At 37.8% G+C, this 18902-nt stretch overlaps 1 protein-coding gene across 1 annotated transcript; it reads left to right on the top strand.

Annotated features, from left to right (window-relative positions):
- Nucleotides 1-205: 205 nt before the first annotated feature.
- On the top strand, nt 206-17954 carry atad1a (ATPase family AAA domain containing 1a). The gene is made up of 10 exons (XM_067521656.1): nt 206-296; nt 2256-2456; nt 2945-3043; nt 3174-3294; nt 4731-4931; nt 5077-5183; nt 6254-6343; nt 7621-7671; nt 7887-8059; nt 8972-17954. The coding sequence occupies exons 2-10, from the start codon at nt 2283-2285 to the stop codon at nt 9099-9101; spliced, it is 1146 nt and encodes a 381-aa protein (XP_067377757.1). The 5' UTR covers nt 206-296; nt 2256-2282; the 3' UTR covers nt 9102-17954.
- The last annotated feature ends 948 nt before the right edge of the window (nt 17955-18902 follow it).

Raw genomic sequence — 18902 nt, 5'->3', positions numbered from 1 at the left:
CATATTACTGCAGAACTATATGAGCACTAAGTCACCATAAATGGTCCAACACCATCAACTTCTTTACCTTCTTTACACTCTTGTCTCGCTTGTAGCTGCTGTCCATGGTGCTGTATGTGTTGTTTTTGTGAAGGCTCTGCCATCCAGTGGTAACTATATGAACCACTTCTGCTCAGTTATTAGCTGGACTGACATAACTCCCGGAACCGAAATGTTTGTTCCTACCCGACTTGTAAAACCTGGTGCACCTCCAATGCCTGCGCTTTCTGATTTGGTTACCTTGCTCTTCTCTTTTAGTAAGTTGGGCTATTTTGTGTTTCATGTCACCAATGACGTTACTTTCTGTGTGCCAAAAATACAGTGGTATATGTGGCGTTTCATAGCGGTTTTTTATTTTAAAAATCGATAACTGACAGGTTGCTAGCTGCGGCTGTGTTAGCTTTAGCTTGTCACAAGATTCTAATTTAGGATGTATTTTGTTTGTTAAACTATGGTTGTAACGCTGCCTGTTATTGCAAAATAACGACTTTGTGTTGGTATGTAAATAGCCTGATCACTTTTGTCGCTAACATTATGTATTAATTAAGGCTATTAAGGCTTTAGCGTTGGCTGAAGGATACCTAGTGTTGACAGTTCAACGTTGGATATTCAAACAGTTTGCTAAATTAATATTCAAAAACAAAACTGACAAAACTAATCTCCTACTGATTTTGTTTTGGAATAAAATAAGGTAACACGATTTTATTTTATATTTTAGTTATATTTTTAGTTTATGCATTTCCCCCCCCAATAGATTTTAGATCTTATTTTTGACTGAAAAAGTCCAAGCCACTTTTATTGACATCTAAGCCTCCTCCCACTATATGCGCCACCCTTTGATTTTGAATAAAAAAACATTGTGGTATTGTGGTCAAATAAATTATGATAGCCTGTTTTTTCTTAATAATTTTGATAGTCTTTGATTTTGATTAAGAGTTTGTCACCATTGCATTTTATTACAGATATAACTCTCGGCCTAGACTGTTTGTGGGTTTTTTTCCATGTGCTAATATATCCAATATTTATAATACTCCAAAAATTTGAGGTTGTGAAAAACATTGTAACACCTTATCAGTACATATTGCGTGTTTTTAATCCAAAAAATAGAATATGTGCATGTACTGAGAGGACTTAGATAAGTATAAAGTTTATCTGAAATATCTACAAAACAACAATTAAATTGTAGTGTATTTGTAGTCTATGTCTTTATTACACAGCTATTTTCTAAAAATAGGGTGTAACAGGCCACTGGGCCATGTTGTATGCTATTTATAAGAAATCTAAAGGTTGTAAACAGTTGGTTTGACATATTTCAGACATAAAGTGTCAAAACTATTACTAAAAACAGGTTATAATAGCTTATTTGACCACAATGCATATGTTTTATTCAAAGTCTAAGGGTTTTGCATATAGTGGGAGGAGACTTAGATTTCAATTAAAGTGGTTTGGAGGTTTTCAGTCCAAAAATAAGGAAGCTATTGGGGAAAAAAATGCTGCATGTTACATGATTTTATTCCAAAACCAAATCATCATTATGTGATGAGTAGACTCAAATGATTATGAAGTTGGTTTGAAATATTTAGGAAACAACACAAAGAAAGGGGCAAATGAGGGTAATGAGAAAAAGATTTATTAACCCTGTTGGCCACACTTTATCCTAGCTTTAGCCTGTCATGATCTGATGTGTGTAATCAGAAATATTTTTGGAGATTAGTTTTCTCCGTTAAAATTTATTGAGGATGAATCCCCTTCAATGTCGTTCCAATATCAATATTAATTAAAAATGATCATTAACTAATAACTGATTAAAGAACAGTTGTACTAGCTGAATGGATATTAAATATTATGTTGATTTAAAAAAAAGAATGTATTTTTTCTTAAAAATATGGGGATGCAAACGTTTGCACCCAACTGTATGCTTGCATCACACATGTTAGAGAGCAGTCTATCAAATGTTGGGGTTAGTGGTTCAAACCTTGCCTCCTTCAAATTGCTCCTGGTATGTCAAGTCAGCACCTTGCATGGTAGTTTTCATTCATGTGTGAATGGGTGAATGTGAAGCTGTAATGCTCTTTGGGTACTAAAAAGCTAGGAAAGTACTATATTCTGTATAGGTGCAGACTTTAAACAATTTAACCCAAAGGTTTTAAAATGACTTATTTAGATGTGCCTTTTGTTATTTTGTTCCCCTTTCTAATCACTACATCTTTACAAAGCCAATGGACTGACAACACCCAGCAGAGATGCTGTTTAGTGATCTTCCCAGAGAGGCCTTGATGCGGCCTTTGTCCAGGAATGAAGTGGTCGGCATGCTGGTGAGGCTGACCATCTTTGGAGCAGCCACATACTACAGCATTAAGTGGGTAGTTGAAGCAATGGACCCTACCTCCAAACAGAAAAACCAAGCAAAGAATCGGGTATGATGAACTTAACATGACATAATATAACATTATGACCACCTGTGCAATTTAATGCTATTTAATACAGTGGCACTGCCATGAATTCTACTTTTACAAGGTTATAATCTCTCAGTATTTAGGTTGACATTGTCAGAAAGGTGATAATTCTAGTATAAGTTTGTTAATTAGTTTAAAGTGGGCAGGGGACAGTCGTACTGGAGTACACTGTAAGAACCGGTGGCTCAAATGTTTCGGCCAACCTATTTAGAATGAATGAGGTGGCCAAAACATTGCAACCACCTCTGTTGGATTGCATTGATTTGCACAGGTGGTCATAATGTTATACCTGATTGGTGTACATGTATTTTTTAATTCTCAAGGTTTAGGTAGATGTTCATTCTAGTTGCCTGTTGTCATTGTGAAATGCATGGTTAATAAATTAAAGGAATGACTCGAGCATCAATTTTGCACTCAATCTGAATCCCCCATTTGTCTTATCTCTCCAGGCAGAAAGGCTGATGAAGAGGATTGGCGTCGAGGGGGTCAAACTAACAGAGTATGAAATGAACATTGCATGTCACCTAGTTGATCCACAGACTATGAAGGTAACAGGTGTAATCCTCACTCCGTGACATTAGATTATAAAATGTCAAGGCAATGTTTTTATTTGTAATTGCACTTTCTCAGACAGAAAAAATCAGGCAGAATTGTTCACAGTTCTCTACATTTCTGCAGGTGTCCTGGAGAGATATAGCAGGTCTGGATGAGGTTATCAATGAGCTGCAAGACACTGTCATCCTGCCCTTTCAGAAAAGGCACCTTTTAGGTGCATCCAAACTCTTTCAGCCTCCTAAAGGTAGCAGAGCATATCATTTACACAAAATGTTGTTGGACAGATTTCACACCAAGCTTGTTTTAATGATTTTACCTTTGTTTTAGGGAACAGAGATTTAATTTCATAATTTATTATTTAATTTAACTCACAATTCCAGTGTGATACCTTTTACAGATTATGAGATGAATAATACTTGATAAAGCACAATTTAAAATTTCATAAAGAGCGGAAAGATGGAAAAATGTTGTACTACATCTTCCCCTCTCACATAAAATGATAAAATAAATGTCTGCTGTAGCTCATCTGCTAATACCCTTAGTAGACAGATCTGTCAGGCTTCCACTGAATCTGGCATAATTTCTTATTATAGTTTCAGTCTGGTTTTTAGTTAAACGTTTTACCTTCTCTGAAGTGCTGAAGACCATCCGTTTTTTCCCTTATGATCAATAGTTATTTAAAAAATTTAAAAATAACATATCTGCGTTGACTCTATCTGGAACAATAACAATCAGGTTGAAGCACATAAAAATTAAGATCCATGTTTTTAGATCCATGGCTTTGACAAACCAAAGATATTAGAAATTGTTATAGTTCTTCTCAGTTTGTTGTTCAGCCATTCTCTTCACTGTTATTTTTAGAAAGTCTCCCTGTACATTATGCTTCCATCTAGAGCCGTGGGCCAAAAAAATCTGAGAAGATTTATATACTTGGCAGCCTGACAGCAGAGGATCACTTAGTGGAGTACTTTACTTTCTGTTGGGAGTTTTTATAGTTTGGCATAAAGCTTTATACAAAGAATGAGTCAACCTCCAAAAATAGCTGCTTTGGGAATCCAGTCGCATTCCTAGAAGCTTTGTTTAAATCATATATCTTTTAAATAATATGCCTGTGAGAATAATTTGGTTAAAGGGCGACTTCACCAATTTAAAATTGCTTTCTATGGCTTAAGTTTATCATGTACATCTACATTAAAGCTTTTAAACTTCCCCCTGACATCCCTATGTTAAAATATTTATCTGCTTCTAGCTAAAAAACACCTCCTGATGACATCACCTGGAGGAGTTTTTCATCTTTAGGAGTTTAGTTGATATCATCTGGAGGAGCTCTGGAAAAGCAGGTTGACCATTATTACAAGCTCTATAGTGTGAGCAACAAGGCGACATAATCTGAACTGAAGTTTCCTCCAAGTGATGTCATCTGGAGGCATTTTTCAGCTAGAACTAGAGAGATATTGTAATATAGGGAAGTTTAAAGGCATTCATTTACATGTACTAGTCAAACTAAATCCAAAAGAACCAAGTTCAGCCTTCCTTTAAGTTAGGCCAAACGTTTCTTTTGTATGTGTACAAAAGAGCATCAAATACAAAAATATTCATACGTTTGCCAGTCGTGTTGGGTATGAATCACGATTTCCCTAAACAATAAAACTTAAACCTTATTATAATCTGTCTTTGCAGGTGTTCTACTGTTTGGTCCTCCGGGATGTGGGAAGACCATGATTGCCAAAGCAACAGCCAAAGCCTCAGGATGCAAGTTTATTAACCTTCAGGCTTCCACATTGACAGACATGTGGTACGGCGAGTCACAGAAGTTGACTGCTGCTGTTTTCTCATTGGCTGTAAAAATCCAGCCCTGTATTGTCTTCATTGATGAGATTGGTATGTGTATATAAGAGTTGGACATTTTTAGAACTTCTTCAGAATCTGATCTTTATCAAAGGACATTGTCAAGCTATGAAATTATTCTGATTTTTGTTTTCCATGAAACACTGTCTTCATGTTAGATTTTGCTCTTATGTCTTAGAGTCATTTCTGAGAAATCGCTCCAGCTTGGACCATGAGGCCACAGCCATGATGAAGGCCCAGTTCATGAGCCTGTGGGACGGCTTGGATACTTCCTCCATCAATCAGGTAACACAAACAGTGGTTGACTTATATGGGTTTGTCAATGACCAATGCCAATTTCTAGAGAGCAGGGAGGCCAATGGACAATATATAACACAGATGTTTTTTGTTTTGCTTGTATGTATGTTTTTTGAATAAAATCCATCCATCGATCCGTTATCTTCAACCACTGATATTGTTCATGGTTGTGGGGGGCTATAAGTTATCCCAGCATTCATCCAAACTCCACACAAAGGCTGCAGCTGGCAGATGGAGTCAAACAGGGGACCTTCTAGCAAATGAGAGACAAATATACTCCACTTAAAGGAATATTTAATGCATACTGAAAATATTTGAATATTGTTTTTTTGTATTTTTAAATCATGAATTACATACTCAGTTGGGTGTACACTTTCTCAAAACAGTTTCATATGTGCTTATTCAACTATATGATCTGGAGACTAGTGTTTGATGCTATTGAATAATGTTATGTTAGAGTGACATCATTCGCTGTTAGTACAAAAGCCCCTTCAGTTTAAAACAAAATCTGAACATCATCACCTTCTTGAAGGGAGGATTTATTGTAGGGCCGTTAGATTTGACAGAATTTGTTTTAGCTGTAGGTGTTTTTTTGTTTTTTTGCTTCTTCCTTCTGCATTTACAGTAACAAGCCAAATGTAGTACAGTCATAAACTATCGTTAGTCTCACCTTATCTGGACTGCCTCTGTCCTTTGTCCTGTATTATGTGCCCTTTGCTTTCATATTTAAAATGTCAAAGACTGGCAAGTAATTGGTAGACAGAGTGCTTTCTATTAATATAATATACCTACCAGACTAGACACATTGGTAAGATCTAAGTAGGACCTCTGTTTTCTCCTAAGAGGAGATTATACAGGAGATATTTACAGTCAGAGTTTTTAGACAGGTACACATTTCTTTTTTTTCACACTTAAGAGCCTTGAGAACAAGAAATATTTTAACTATCTACATAATTAATCTGAAATGTGTTACACACAATGCTGTGTTGTGTTTGAGAATTTCACGCAGAGACACATTATTTGGCAATATGTTCACACTGCAGTCTTTGTAATTATAGGTGATGGTGATGGGAGCTACAAACAGGCCACAGGACTTGGACCCAGCCATTCTCCGCAGGATGCCCACCACTTTCCATATTGGCCTTCCAGTAAGGCGCATACACCAGCACCATACAGTATATTGTGTCTGAGCAGTCTCAATGAATACACAAAAAGCATCCGATAATTATTAGACAGAGCACTGGTTTTCAGTCCTGCTCCTCAAGTACCCCTGCTTTTCTTGCTTTCCAAATGACCCTGCCCTACTCACTGATGATTACCTGAATCAGGTGTGTTCAGTTAATCATATACCATTTCACTTAGTCTCCCCAACCCACCCTCATCCATGATGGTATCTTCCAGTTTCCCTTTGACTGAACACACCTGACCCAGGCAGTGAGCAATGACTATTGTAAGGTTAGTTGGTAAACCAGCAGAGCTCTGGTTCCCAACCTAGGGGTCCTGATGCCCACTAGGTGTCACCATAGCCTCTCAGCAGCATGTGAGACCTTCCACATTACATGTTTTATTCTGTAAACATGTTCTTTTTAGAAAACACACAGTAGGCCTGTGTTACAGCATTTCTCTGAAGGAAATTATATGACATTGTTATTTTTAGAGTTTAGATTATTATTTGATAAAGTAACTTCATCTCTCCAGGCAGAGATATAAAAAATATCATACAGAATAAGGGCATAGTAAGGACCTAAACAAATCTATATTGACAGAGCCTTCATTCTTTCTCTAAACAACTGCATCCTGCATATGAAAGATCTGCAGCACAGAAACGCTAAAAGAACAATCGCCAAGCATTAGAAGAAGAAAAAAAATCAATATATCAAAAGAAGTAGCCTGTTTTTTTGTAGTTATTGATTAGTTTACATATATTCATCGAATCTATCCATACAATATATCAGGGGTTGTATGTTTACTCAGTGATGAAAAAGAGGTCCCTTAGAAAAATTTTCTTTCTTTGCATCTTGAATTTAGACTGTGTGGACGTTGTGAAAATAAATACAGATGAAAACAGCAAGTTTCTGGTAAATGACTCTCTTTAGTAATAGAAATGGTGCATTTCTGGCTAAACATCTAGTGTTTTCAGCTAAACATCAAGTAAAGAAGAACAGCTTAAACAGACTGAAGTGTTGTGGCTGCAGGCCAATACACTAAAAGCATGGGTGTATTTTTGATCCGATAGAATAAACAGTTCCTCATTACTCCTTTTATTATTGTATGAGAGCTGGGGATACTTAACAGGAGAAAAACAATACAATTTTCAAACTCTCAGAACTCTGAAGGTTGCTTGAACTAGATTGTAAACTTATTTTAATTTTGTTCATAATGCTTTATTTTCCAGCTGACAACCAATGTCCTTCTGTCTTTGCAGAACACAAGACAAAGACAGGAGATCCTGAGGCTGATTTTAGCAGGAGAAAATGTAAGCTGTGATTTCATTTCATTTGAGTAAGCTGCGGAAGAAATTATTGTATTCTAAGCTTTCTTTTGTCAAAGAGAACATTTCACAACTGTCACCTTAATGCAAATCTAATCCCCCATGAACGGTTAACTGGCAGTAACCCGCAAAACCATGGACTGGAGACAGCTAATTCTGTACAACTGTCTTGTATTTCTGTCCTAAATTTTCGTGCTTAGTTGAGCAATGCCATTAATCTGAAGGAGATTGCTGAGAAGGCAGAAGGCTACTCAGGCAGCGACCTGCGTGAGCTCTGCCGCGATGCTGCCATGTACCGAGTCAGGGACTACGTCCGCAAGGAGCAGATGAGGCAAATTGCTCAGCAGCTACAGGACTGCCAGGAAGAGGAAAAGTATGATTCATATTCAAACACCCACAAAATTGCATTGCCCTTGTGTCCACCTGACATTTTTTTTGTCTATAGTCCCTACTTTAAACAGTTTGAAGTTAGACGGCAGTGGGTTGAGAAAGGTGCTATCATTATTATGTGGACTGGTGTACGCACTGCTACTTTCACTTTTCCTTTTCTGTTTTCTTTAAAAAAATGATCAAAAGATTTTGAAGCAGTGTTTACACTTTTGTATAGTGATTTGTAATAAAACATGAAATCATAGATTTCTCATGGGTCCCACACAGTGTGCTTTAAAAAAAAAAAAGTTCAGGTTGAGCCCCCACATACAAAACTATTGATGAGCACAAAGTACTGTATGTCATTAAACTGGACGCTGTGATTCATGTAACCCATCTTTCAGCTGTTGCTAAGCGACTGTTGAAAGCCCTCTTGGAGTAAAGCATTACTGCTAAAAGAAGACATATTTTTAGCTGTAAGTTTTCAGCACTCTAAACAATTTAATCATCGCTGCGTTCTGTGCAATTACAATACCAAGCATCAGCATGTGGTTTCAAATGAATAGCAAGAGGCAGAAGCAAATGGTAAAGGCACTCTGCAAACCGCACACCTTACTGTAGTTCTCAGCGTTCATTCTGTAGTCTTTTTAGAAAAGTGCCAGCTGGGAAGTTAGTTTGTCTTAGCAGGACAATTACTGAATAAGTAAATGAGAAGCAACTTTGTAAAGCACTTTGGGTACAGGCAGAAAAGTGCTACCTAGGTGCCGGCCATTTACCATTTGAAGTATTTTGAAATTGTATGTGCTACTGTGAAGAGTATACTGTATAGGACTTGGTCTACATGATCAGTGGGTAGTATGCTTTAGCTTCTGTTTTTATAGGCCTCTGTTCTGACCCCTAACCTCTTTTGCTTCAGGCCTGTCGATGAGGACCGATTGCGTCCAGTCACCCAGCTGGACCTCCTCTTTGGCCTCGACAAGATGAAGGAATCTAAGCGGGCCACATCCTTAGTGTTACCCAGCGTGTCAGAAGTTCCCCTGGACTAAACATACACACTGCATGACTGACAGGAACCATTTTGTCCTCACTTATGTCTACAGTCCGTTCTAACATTTCAAGCAGAGAATTATCCAACATGTCAGAGGAGCAACTGGAAAAAAACAGCAGGTAGCCATTCTGTACTTACTTTTTCCTCCCAGCTGGCGGTTCTGGTTCTGACCAAACTCGCTTTGGCAAAATCCTGCTACATGTGTACCACTCACACCTCCATTGATGCAATATAAGGTCAGCGCCTTGCTCAGAGGCACTGTTAGAGTTTCTTTAAAACAGGAGAGTAAATCTGTGTGAAGTTACAACCACTGTTTGGTTTTACAGACCACCACACCACCTACACATGATGCCTGAGTTCCAAATCAGCTATTGATTCTTTTCTCTGAAAAAGCGACTTTACAGTGATGATGATAAAATGATTCAGCTGATCCTGGTGCTCCCAAGTCTCATTACTCTATAATATCTGCAGGTGTTATTATATAAAATTACTCAGCAATGTCAGTAATATCACTTCTCAATAACCAGGTCTCTAGCAAGGACGTTTTTTCAGTTTCAGGAATCAGCATCTAATCAAAGATGTTGTACATGTAATACGTACATAATGTACATTATCAGATATATATTTAATTGTTGAAAAAATCGTTCCACCTCCATCACTCGATCCTGCTTAGACTAAGCACCGATGCACTGATACTGTTTTATTAGCTCATAGAAACAGTCCATGTCAACACTTTTTTGATGATTCACGGTTATTCTGCACTCTTGCTGTTTTTTGTTTGATCGCATCTTTGAATCTTTGCTTTGAAAAGGAGAAAAATTAGCCAGCAAGGCTGCAAATTAAAAAAAAAAAATACATGTAAGTTTTTAATGAGAAAGTTATAAAAAAGCATTTCTGCAAGTTTAGCCACAGGTGAAATAGAACAACAAGAGCTAAGTGAAACACCTGTCATTCCTTTGGAAAGCTGTTCATCGTACACTGTGGCAATATTGTTCCATTTGTTTCATAAAATCAATCATAATATGGGGTTGCATTGTGCCTTGAAGGTCCAATAGCAGTGCAGAGCTGTCAGTTAATGGGCATGGACAAAAGCAGACAACAAAGCAACCATTCAAGTGGAAAAGGGGTCCCACTTAAACTCTGAAATAATAATCTATAATAATGATGATGATCTGAGCCAGCGCCAGCGTTAAAACAAAACTGTTACACCCTATTATTTTGCTAATCATTATCCTATTATTAAATGGCTGTAATAATCTACTTAATGGTTGTTATGCTGCATGCATGTCTGTAAAAATTGAAGCAAATTGTTTGGTGAGAAACCAAGGCTAAAGCTTTAAATGCAGCTGAAGCTACTAGATCTCATGAATGGTTTTCACTGCGAATGCTGCTTTGTATAGTGACGTGTTTAACTTTTATTATTTTAGAGGTTTGGAATGACACTTCATTTAAAAATCTTTCCCGTTTTTATTTATTTAAATAATAATAATAATATAAATTGTCTTTAGTTTGCTATTTATTGTGGCAGTACCATTCTTAGAATTCAGTCCCATTGTTTTACTTTGACTGTTTTTATAATGAACTTTTCATGCCTTGTTCCATGCATCAATCAGCGGCTGACAGCAGAGGCTGTTGCTGCAACACACAACAGGGTAACTTTCTTTTTCACTCTGAGGAGACTTTAAAATTAAAATGATTTCAATCAGCTGTCAGGTTTTTATGACATGCTTTTCTGCCTCCCCTTTGTATGAAAAGCCTCTTTTTTTTTTTTCCCCATATGGTCACAGCATGTGTTCACTGATCTGTTTATGGGACTCATGCAACTCTTTCTCCCACGCAATTCGAGCAAGACAGTGGCCATTTGTCATTCAGCAGTGACCACGTGGTGGCAGTGTAGCTTCATTGTCCTGTTACTGGGGCAGGTGTTACAGGCTGAGACATGGACTCCTTTTATTTAGAGCAGGTTTATAGCTGTATGGTGTGATAATGAAATGGAAAATTACTGCATACTTGATCGTTTCTCCTTATGGATTTATTCAGTGATGTTCAACCATCTGTTGCTCTTCATGAGATTAACTTAGGTGGCAATTAAAGGTCAAAGCGTCCCCATGTGTCAGTGCAGCTTGCAGGTAACATCTGTGTAAATGCTTTCCCTCAGTGCAATATCACTTATCAGGTGGTTCAATTAGAAATGCTGTTGATATGGAGTTCGTGTAAATTATACTCTCAACTGTGTGAATGTTGTGAAAGTCAAATGTATTGTATAGTGAGTTTATCAAATAGCTCTCTAAAATGTTATTTATATTATTTCAGCATGGATTTTACCCTGTCTGTCTTCTGTTTTTGTTGATATCTTAAATGTAAATAAATCACATTATTCTTCAAAGATAAAGTCCAACCTATGAACCTTTTATGCACACTCCAGCGGTAATACTATCAACACCTTTCTTAAAGAACATGCTGAAGAAGTTGACAGTTGGAATCATCATGAACTTTTGGTGAATTCTGTAGCTGTTGCAGTGAGATCCTGTACCCTTTAGGCATGTATTAATAAGCCACTGTTAGCCACAATCAAGCTTGTACGCTTTCTACTCTGTTGCTGTTTTTTCCCAGCACAAGTGCTGGTGTCTAACAAAAGGCTTGCATCTCTAATAAGTCCACTTTTCAGAATTCACTGACAGCCAAACAATTTCAAAATTGCAGTCTGACTTTTTAATGGATGTCGTGCCAAGTGCTCTAAGGTCATGGAATCTGAATTACTGTAGGAGCTGTCCAAAATCCTGAATTATTTTCTAAACTCCCAGGATTTACAGGGTTTTTAATATGACAGCAGTTATTTGGTAATGGTAATGGATAATGATAAGCCTCTCCTGGCCACTGTCCAAACTCAGACCACACTGCACACAAGCCCCCTAACTTCTGCTGTATTTGTTGTTAACAATCCACATCACATCCAGGTCTGACTGCCCCTTCATCTCATCTTTGGGTACATTGTAGAAGTCATTGGCTCCTCTACAAGTTTATGCTTTATAAAGGGATTTTAAATTAAAGATTAACAGATCAAGTGCTTTACTGTTTTTTTTATAGATGGCTTCGCCCTTAAAAATGAAATAACAATTAGTGGATGGATTGTTATTAAATTTAGTATAGACTTTTATAGTCATGGTTAGGTGACCTTCTCTGTAGTGTCACCTGGTGGTTAACATTTTTAATATCAATTGAGAAATCTTGAAAATTATTGGCTGATTGATAAGTACAGGATCCATTCTAATACCTTTTAGTGATTCTTTGGATTTTATTGTGGCACCATTATCATTTTAGTGTCTCCAGTACTTTAGATTACTTTCCAAAAGTCCTTATTTTATCCATTGTGTTTACTGGTAATTAATACATGTTGGCATAAAGGACCGCATCAGGTGTGGCCCTCCCCAGCCACCAAGGGCGACCTTGGTGCCGAGCCCGGATAGAAAAATGGGAGGGTTGAGGCAGGAAGGGCATCTGGCAGAAAATCCCATGCCAAATCACTGTGCGGAACACGTTTCGCTGTGACGACCCCTGAAGGGACAAGCCGAAAGCCGATGCTCTTTTTTGGGGGGATAAATGATAAGGTTAGAGTGAATTAGGACCCAGGGGTAGAGTCTATAAAGTGTAATTTTTTTTTCGGTTTTAATTGTATCATTAATAAAACATTTTCATTTGTTGGTGAAATTAAATTGTTAAATTGAGCGACTGAAAAACAGAGTGATTGCTTACTTATCAGTAATGAAAATAAGTATGCTGAATGAAAAAAAAGATGTTTAATATAGACGTTTTTAGTCTTATTTATGAATTGTTAATCCACAACCCACAATATGGAGGTTTCAGTCACCTGTATGTTCCTCACTGGGGGTCGGGATGAGGCTGCTTGCCAGTTCTGCAAGGTAGATGCAATTTATTTTACTACAACCTGTATGTGTATTATGTAATAATGCTTAATCAATTATTTATTTCAGATATGGATTTTGTAGTGATTTTTTTTGTTGAATAAGGATAGGGATGACCAGAATATTGGAGAACTTTCTGTGCTAAATCTTCAGGGTATGATCAGGAAAATTAACATCAGATTTCCATCTTTTTGGAAAATGTAATACAAACTTAAAATATTTACAGTATACTATGTCACAATTCTTGTAACAGTCTGAGGATTGTGGGGAAACCTCTGCTTAAAATGAATAACACACATTCCCAGCAGTGTATTAATATTACTGTGCATTGAACTTGTGCGTCTGTGAACAACGGTAGTAAAATGCAGCCTCGTGCAGGAGCCTTTTCCACCCAAGGAACTCCCAACTTTTCTAAACACTAAGTATCACTGCTATGTTGACCTTTCTCTGCACATGCAAATGGCAGGTTCACTTACCCACCCACACACACACACGCACACAAAAGAGGTCACACTAAGCCCAGTCATGTCTCAAAGCCTGACTGTGGTTTTGAATTTATCACTAAGTCAACTGAACTGCTGTGTGAAAGTGATGCCAGTAAGCGTAGATAAATGATGCTGCCTGTAGCTTGGACAGATGGTAAGGTGGTATTTACAATTCAGTCCTTAATGAGGCAAATCTGGAGTGTTGGAAGGATGAGTGTCTGATCTTTGACTCAGAATCATTGATTAGCTATTCATAAAGCTATTGATAAGTTATTCATGAATAAGGAATGAAAGTGAAAGTCTCCATTCCAGCTCTTTTCAAGACGAGAACAGCTCCCAGTCGATAAACATTATGGAGAAAGCTGTCCCCCACACACAGCTGGCTGGATATGTCAAAGGCTTCCTATGGAGAGCTCAGACCCAGATAGATTCCTTTTTGTCTGCCCATGATATGTCAGTGTGGTAGCTCTCACCGCTGGTCTGATGGTCTCAACCTTTTTTCCATCAGATAGGAGTGGTGGAAAGTGTATATTGGCCTCACTCTGCTCTGTGACAGTCCTCTGAAAGCTTCAGTGCCATTGGACATGATCGAGCAAGCCCAGAGAAATCAGCGCCAGCTGTTATGCCTGGCATTTCTCAGCAGGATATCCTGTTGCCTGCTGATGCTTAGGGTTTTATAGCTGGAGTAGATAACTCACAAAGCCATTCTGCATAGGCACATGACAGGCTAAGAGGTTTCTCACAAATGGGATTCAAGAAATCCTAAAAAGAAACTTTTGGGTCAAAGGACAGTGTTGATTTATCAAGTTTGTGATTGTTTTGTGTTTTGTTGAATCCTTGAATAGTCACATCATAAAATCAGGGAGAAGCAACAATGCATAGGTCAGAAAAATAAGTACGACTTGCTCTACGACTTGTAGAACAAGCTACATGTACAATTTGCACCTATGTACAGTGAGTAGTGAGTAATATCTAAAAAGACAAATGATATAAGTGTCAAAACCAAACTGACTTTTGTTTCTTTTTAGATAGAAGGTGCTGGTTGGAAATCCCTACTGTTGAAAACATATTTCTTCATTTCCACTCTTTATGGCAAGCTAAGCTATTGTGGTTGCTAAAGGTATCTTAACATTAATCCCACACACGAGACTGGTATCAATTTTCTCATCTAACTCACAGCAAGAAAAAAAAATCGTTACACACATGAAAAGTTTCCATGTGTAAAAAGACAGCAGCTATTCAGGAATTGAGCTGCTTGCAGTGACTTGGCATTAACAACTGTTAACTGCTTTTTTTTTGGAAGGTGTCCAAAAAATGTTTTACAAGTTTTTATGAGGCCAATATGGTCGAGAACAGTAGTGATAATTTTATTTTATAGCAGTAATGATGCAGTATGTGTAGTGAGTGTCTGTGCAGGTTGAGTGTCAAAAATGAGCAATATTGTTTAAAAATGCATTTGGCATTGGATTACACTAGTAAATCATCCATGGGTTGTTCTGGGTGGTGTTTCCACCCCATTGTAGAAATCTGAGACCCACAGGGTCTTTAGAGCAGCTTCGACTTGCCTGGGAATGTTTGGTTGCGTGTCGTCAGTTTCTGCTGGATAGAGAGGTCTTGCCCTACATTAACCTCTCAGACCAATCTCTGCAGGAGCTAGGGAGCACTTTGATGATGCTTATGCTTCATTATTTGCGCGAGTGCTGCAACCATATCCTGGTAAAAGCCAGTGACATAATCTAGGAGCGCCTCACAGTCCCTTAACCTGGATGCTGTAAAGCAGCTGCAGCAAAAAAGGGCAGCAGTTCAAGTAAAATCATATTAAAATGTCTACTGAGCTTTGTGGAATCATTGTAGACTTTATGCAAACACAAGGTTTTACTGAGGGAAAAACCTCAGGCTGCGTACAACATGCATCTTTTATCCTAAATATAAAAACAGCAAGTTACAGGATCTCGATTTATTTACAGTATATTTATTTGAAAATCAACAATATAAATGTATTGGCCCCAACTTGATATTTACTCAGGCTGCAGGCAGAGTGATAGGCTGCCGGCATGATGAGACAGTGTGATACACGACTGTTCAGACCCCCCTCAGAGTTAATTGTTTGTTGCTTGCCTACCTGTAGGGAGGCTGAGTCGACTTGTTCGCCATCTGTGCCCAGGATAGACAACCAACGCGGCGTTGACTGAGTCATAAACTCTAATCCAAAGTTAACAGCTTGTATTTAGTTAGCGCACCATGTGTTGTAGCTTGTCACTGCAGGGCTCTTCAGTAAAAGTAATTACAGAGGATTTCTCTTTTTCTGACCCATGAAGTGTTAAAGATTTTCAGTTAAAAAAAACTCTTATGTATTAAGTACCTAAAAATAAGATTAAAGAAATCTATTCAAACTGTTTTCTGTTGCATGTCTGAGATCACAAAGGGCAGTGTCCTTTATACATCATTTACAAAATAAATATCAGTTAGGCTACTTTCAGTGTAGGGTCAGTTACTTGTGACATGTAATAGGTTACAGATTAATATACCTTGTTAATGTAAAAAGAAACTATGTATTTACTTCATTCAAGTAATGTAAGTTATTACATTTGATTATTCCTACAAGCTGAATTTCAGAAGTAAAATACTGTTGATACCATCGTCTGATGACATGGCCACGCGGACACAGCCCTTGCATGGCAGAGTCTGGTTGTTTAACACACTTACTGGATTGGCACAGGAGAGGCCATGGAAAGTGAAACGAAAACCAATCAAAAAATAAATGCTTATGAGTTTGAACAGAATCTGCCAAATGAATGGAGCCTATGCGGGTGTAGAGACAGCTCCAAGAAAGCCATTCTACCCTTGATAGTGTTGTACTTAAATGTGTCCCAACAGCTTTGCGGATCCATATTGTCAGAAATATGCCAAGGAATTTCAGAAAAAAAAAGGTGCAAATCAACAGAATGAATGTTACATTCAACACTGAAGCTCTTTACTGAAAAAATAAAAATATAATGTAATCAGCAACATTTTTGATTATGCTATTTACATGTTTTTTTTCAGTAACTACAACTGCTTTCCACCCAAACAATTGCTACTTTCTTAATCTTACATTTAATTTATTTCATATTAATTCACAACTACAATAAAGTAAAAATACATGTCTTCAACCAACAGATTCAGGGGTGAATATAAAATCATGAAAATATATCAGGTCCTTTCATTACATGTGGACTTGCAAAGTGAAGTTGAGTTAAGTGAATTTAAATAGCTTGGTGGCATTTGAGCCGTACTCTGCAAGTCTCGGTAACTGCATCTTTAATACTTTTGTCGGGCAGCTCTCTGTGTGCTGCAACTTTGAACATGCTGGATTTGTCGTGATGCCACTGCAGGTGTTTCTAGCTGATAAACACCAGCTGTCAAATCCCTGATTGTGTTGTGGCCATGCAGTAAAGTCGCTTCGGAACGTATCCAAGCTCTTTTTTATTTTTATTTTAGCATATTGCTTCATTTACTTTGAAAAACTAAATACAAAAAATTCAAAACTCCAGCGTTTTAATTTCGGCACTCCAAATTATGTGTAGATTCTGTTTGTTTTGTTTTTTTCTTGATACGGCTCTGGAACTTAAATGAAAACCACCTGTTGCAAAGCGAATTGACTGGACATAGATATGGTCCCACAATTCACACTGCATGTCAAAATAAAAACCAAAATATTAAATCTAAGGAACTTTGGAAAGACCTTCACAATTGTATTCTTTAGCGAGGCATAGTTCCGAGAAAGCATATAAAGCCATTTCAAAATCTTTGAGTGTTCACAAAAGCACACTGGCTTCAATAATTGTGAAATGGATGTTTAATTGTGAAATGGAAGTTTGACATCACCAGGACTAAATTCTATAAACCATCACCAAAGAGACCTGAAGATAGCATTTCAGACATTTGCCATCTAATCTGATGGCGCTTGATAGGATCAGCCAGGAAGAATGGGATTAATCACCCGGTCTTTATAGGGACTTAACCAAGAAGGCTCCAAACTGTTGCCATAGGAGCTCTTACACAGTACTGATGAAGGCCTGTAAATACGTCCGTACATGAGAGAAGAAACATTTTATTACAAAATTTTATTACATTTGCAAAACTGTCTAAATACTGTATGCTTTTACTTTGTCATTACAGGTGTAGAAAAAAAAAGATGTTTTCTTTCCATTTCAAAATGAATTTAAAACACAGTAAATTGTTCAAAAAGTGAAGGGGCATGGATACTTACCAAAGCAACTGCATATAGAACATTAAACAGGTTCAAGCCAGTGCAGCAGCAGATTTCTGCCCAGAATGATTTTAGTTTTCATTTAGCCTTTAATGAAACCACTGGTTTCTAAGAACTGAGCTGTGGCTTTGCATGAGTAAGCCCACTAATGGTACATATTTGAATATTTAGTTCTTTTTTTTTTCATTTTTGCATACACGAAAGCAACAAATAGTACTCTCCTGAGTTTTAACAGTCCAGCTTTTTGTAAGCAGCTGCTATCTGACATCCGCTGCCTCACACCTAACTAGATGGAAGGCCAGGTTGGAGAAGAGGCTGCTCCATTAGCAGGTCTAATTGGAGTCTCTGATGGCCACAGCACAGCAGATGAAAGGCAATCAGAAGGTGTGCAGCTGTCGGAGTAGGTGTTAAGAGAAGAGTCAGCTCTTAGGGCTCACTGTTACTGTTATTGAACCTCCTTCCTCAGGCTGAGAGGACTCAAAATCAGAGGCAATCATTTCTATGTGACAGATGAAGTGTGACACTGCAGGGACCTCCTCAGATGTATTTATGTGTTCACATGTAATTTTGTCTATATTCTGTATTGATTGTCTGCATATTGTTAAAATCCTTGCACGTGTCTTCACAGTCGCACCGACTTTAACTGTTGTACCGCTTTAGTTTGGTTTGCAATACAGATCTTTACACAGTGCAAATTATTATCACACAAAAAGAACCTGCACGGGCACAGATATATTGTACTAACTGACTAGGTGATAGAAGCTGAAAGACAACCTGAAAAGTGTGCCAATGATTTTGATCGTGTGAAGAGGGCAGCTGTTTTATTCAGTGGGCCAATGGATGCCTGCGGGAGAAGCAGGATTGTGAAGATGAAGCCAAAAGTATTGTCCTAACAAAGCAAGTGAGGGGGGTAAGGGTTGAGGTGAGTTGGCATAAGAGCCTGTTGCAGTTGCAAAGACCAAAGATCAATATTTAGCATAGCCTTTGTGCTTATTTGATGATCAGATGATCATAACTGAGAACACTTCGAACTATGCAGCTGTAGCGCACTGCATGTTGTCTGATGTGAGAGTTCCTGGCATGAACTATTATCCCAGCCTGGCCCAGTTTGTAGGCAGGATTAAAGACGGGGGCGTCAT

The sequence above is a fragment of the Channa argus genome, chromosome 11 (genome assembly GCF_033026475.1).
Source record: "Channa argus isolate prfri chromosome 11, Channa argus male v1.0, whole genome shotgun sequence".
In the NCBI taxonomy this organism is placed as follows: Eukaryota; Metazoa; Chordata; class Actinopteri; order Anabantiformes; family Channidae; genus Channa; species Channa argus.
This window is presented reverse-complemented; position numbering and strand designations above follow the sequence as displayed.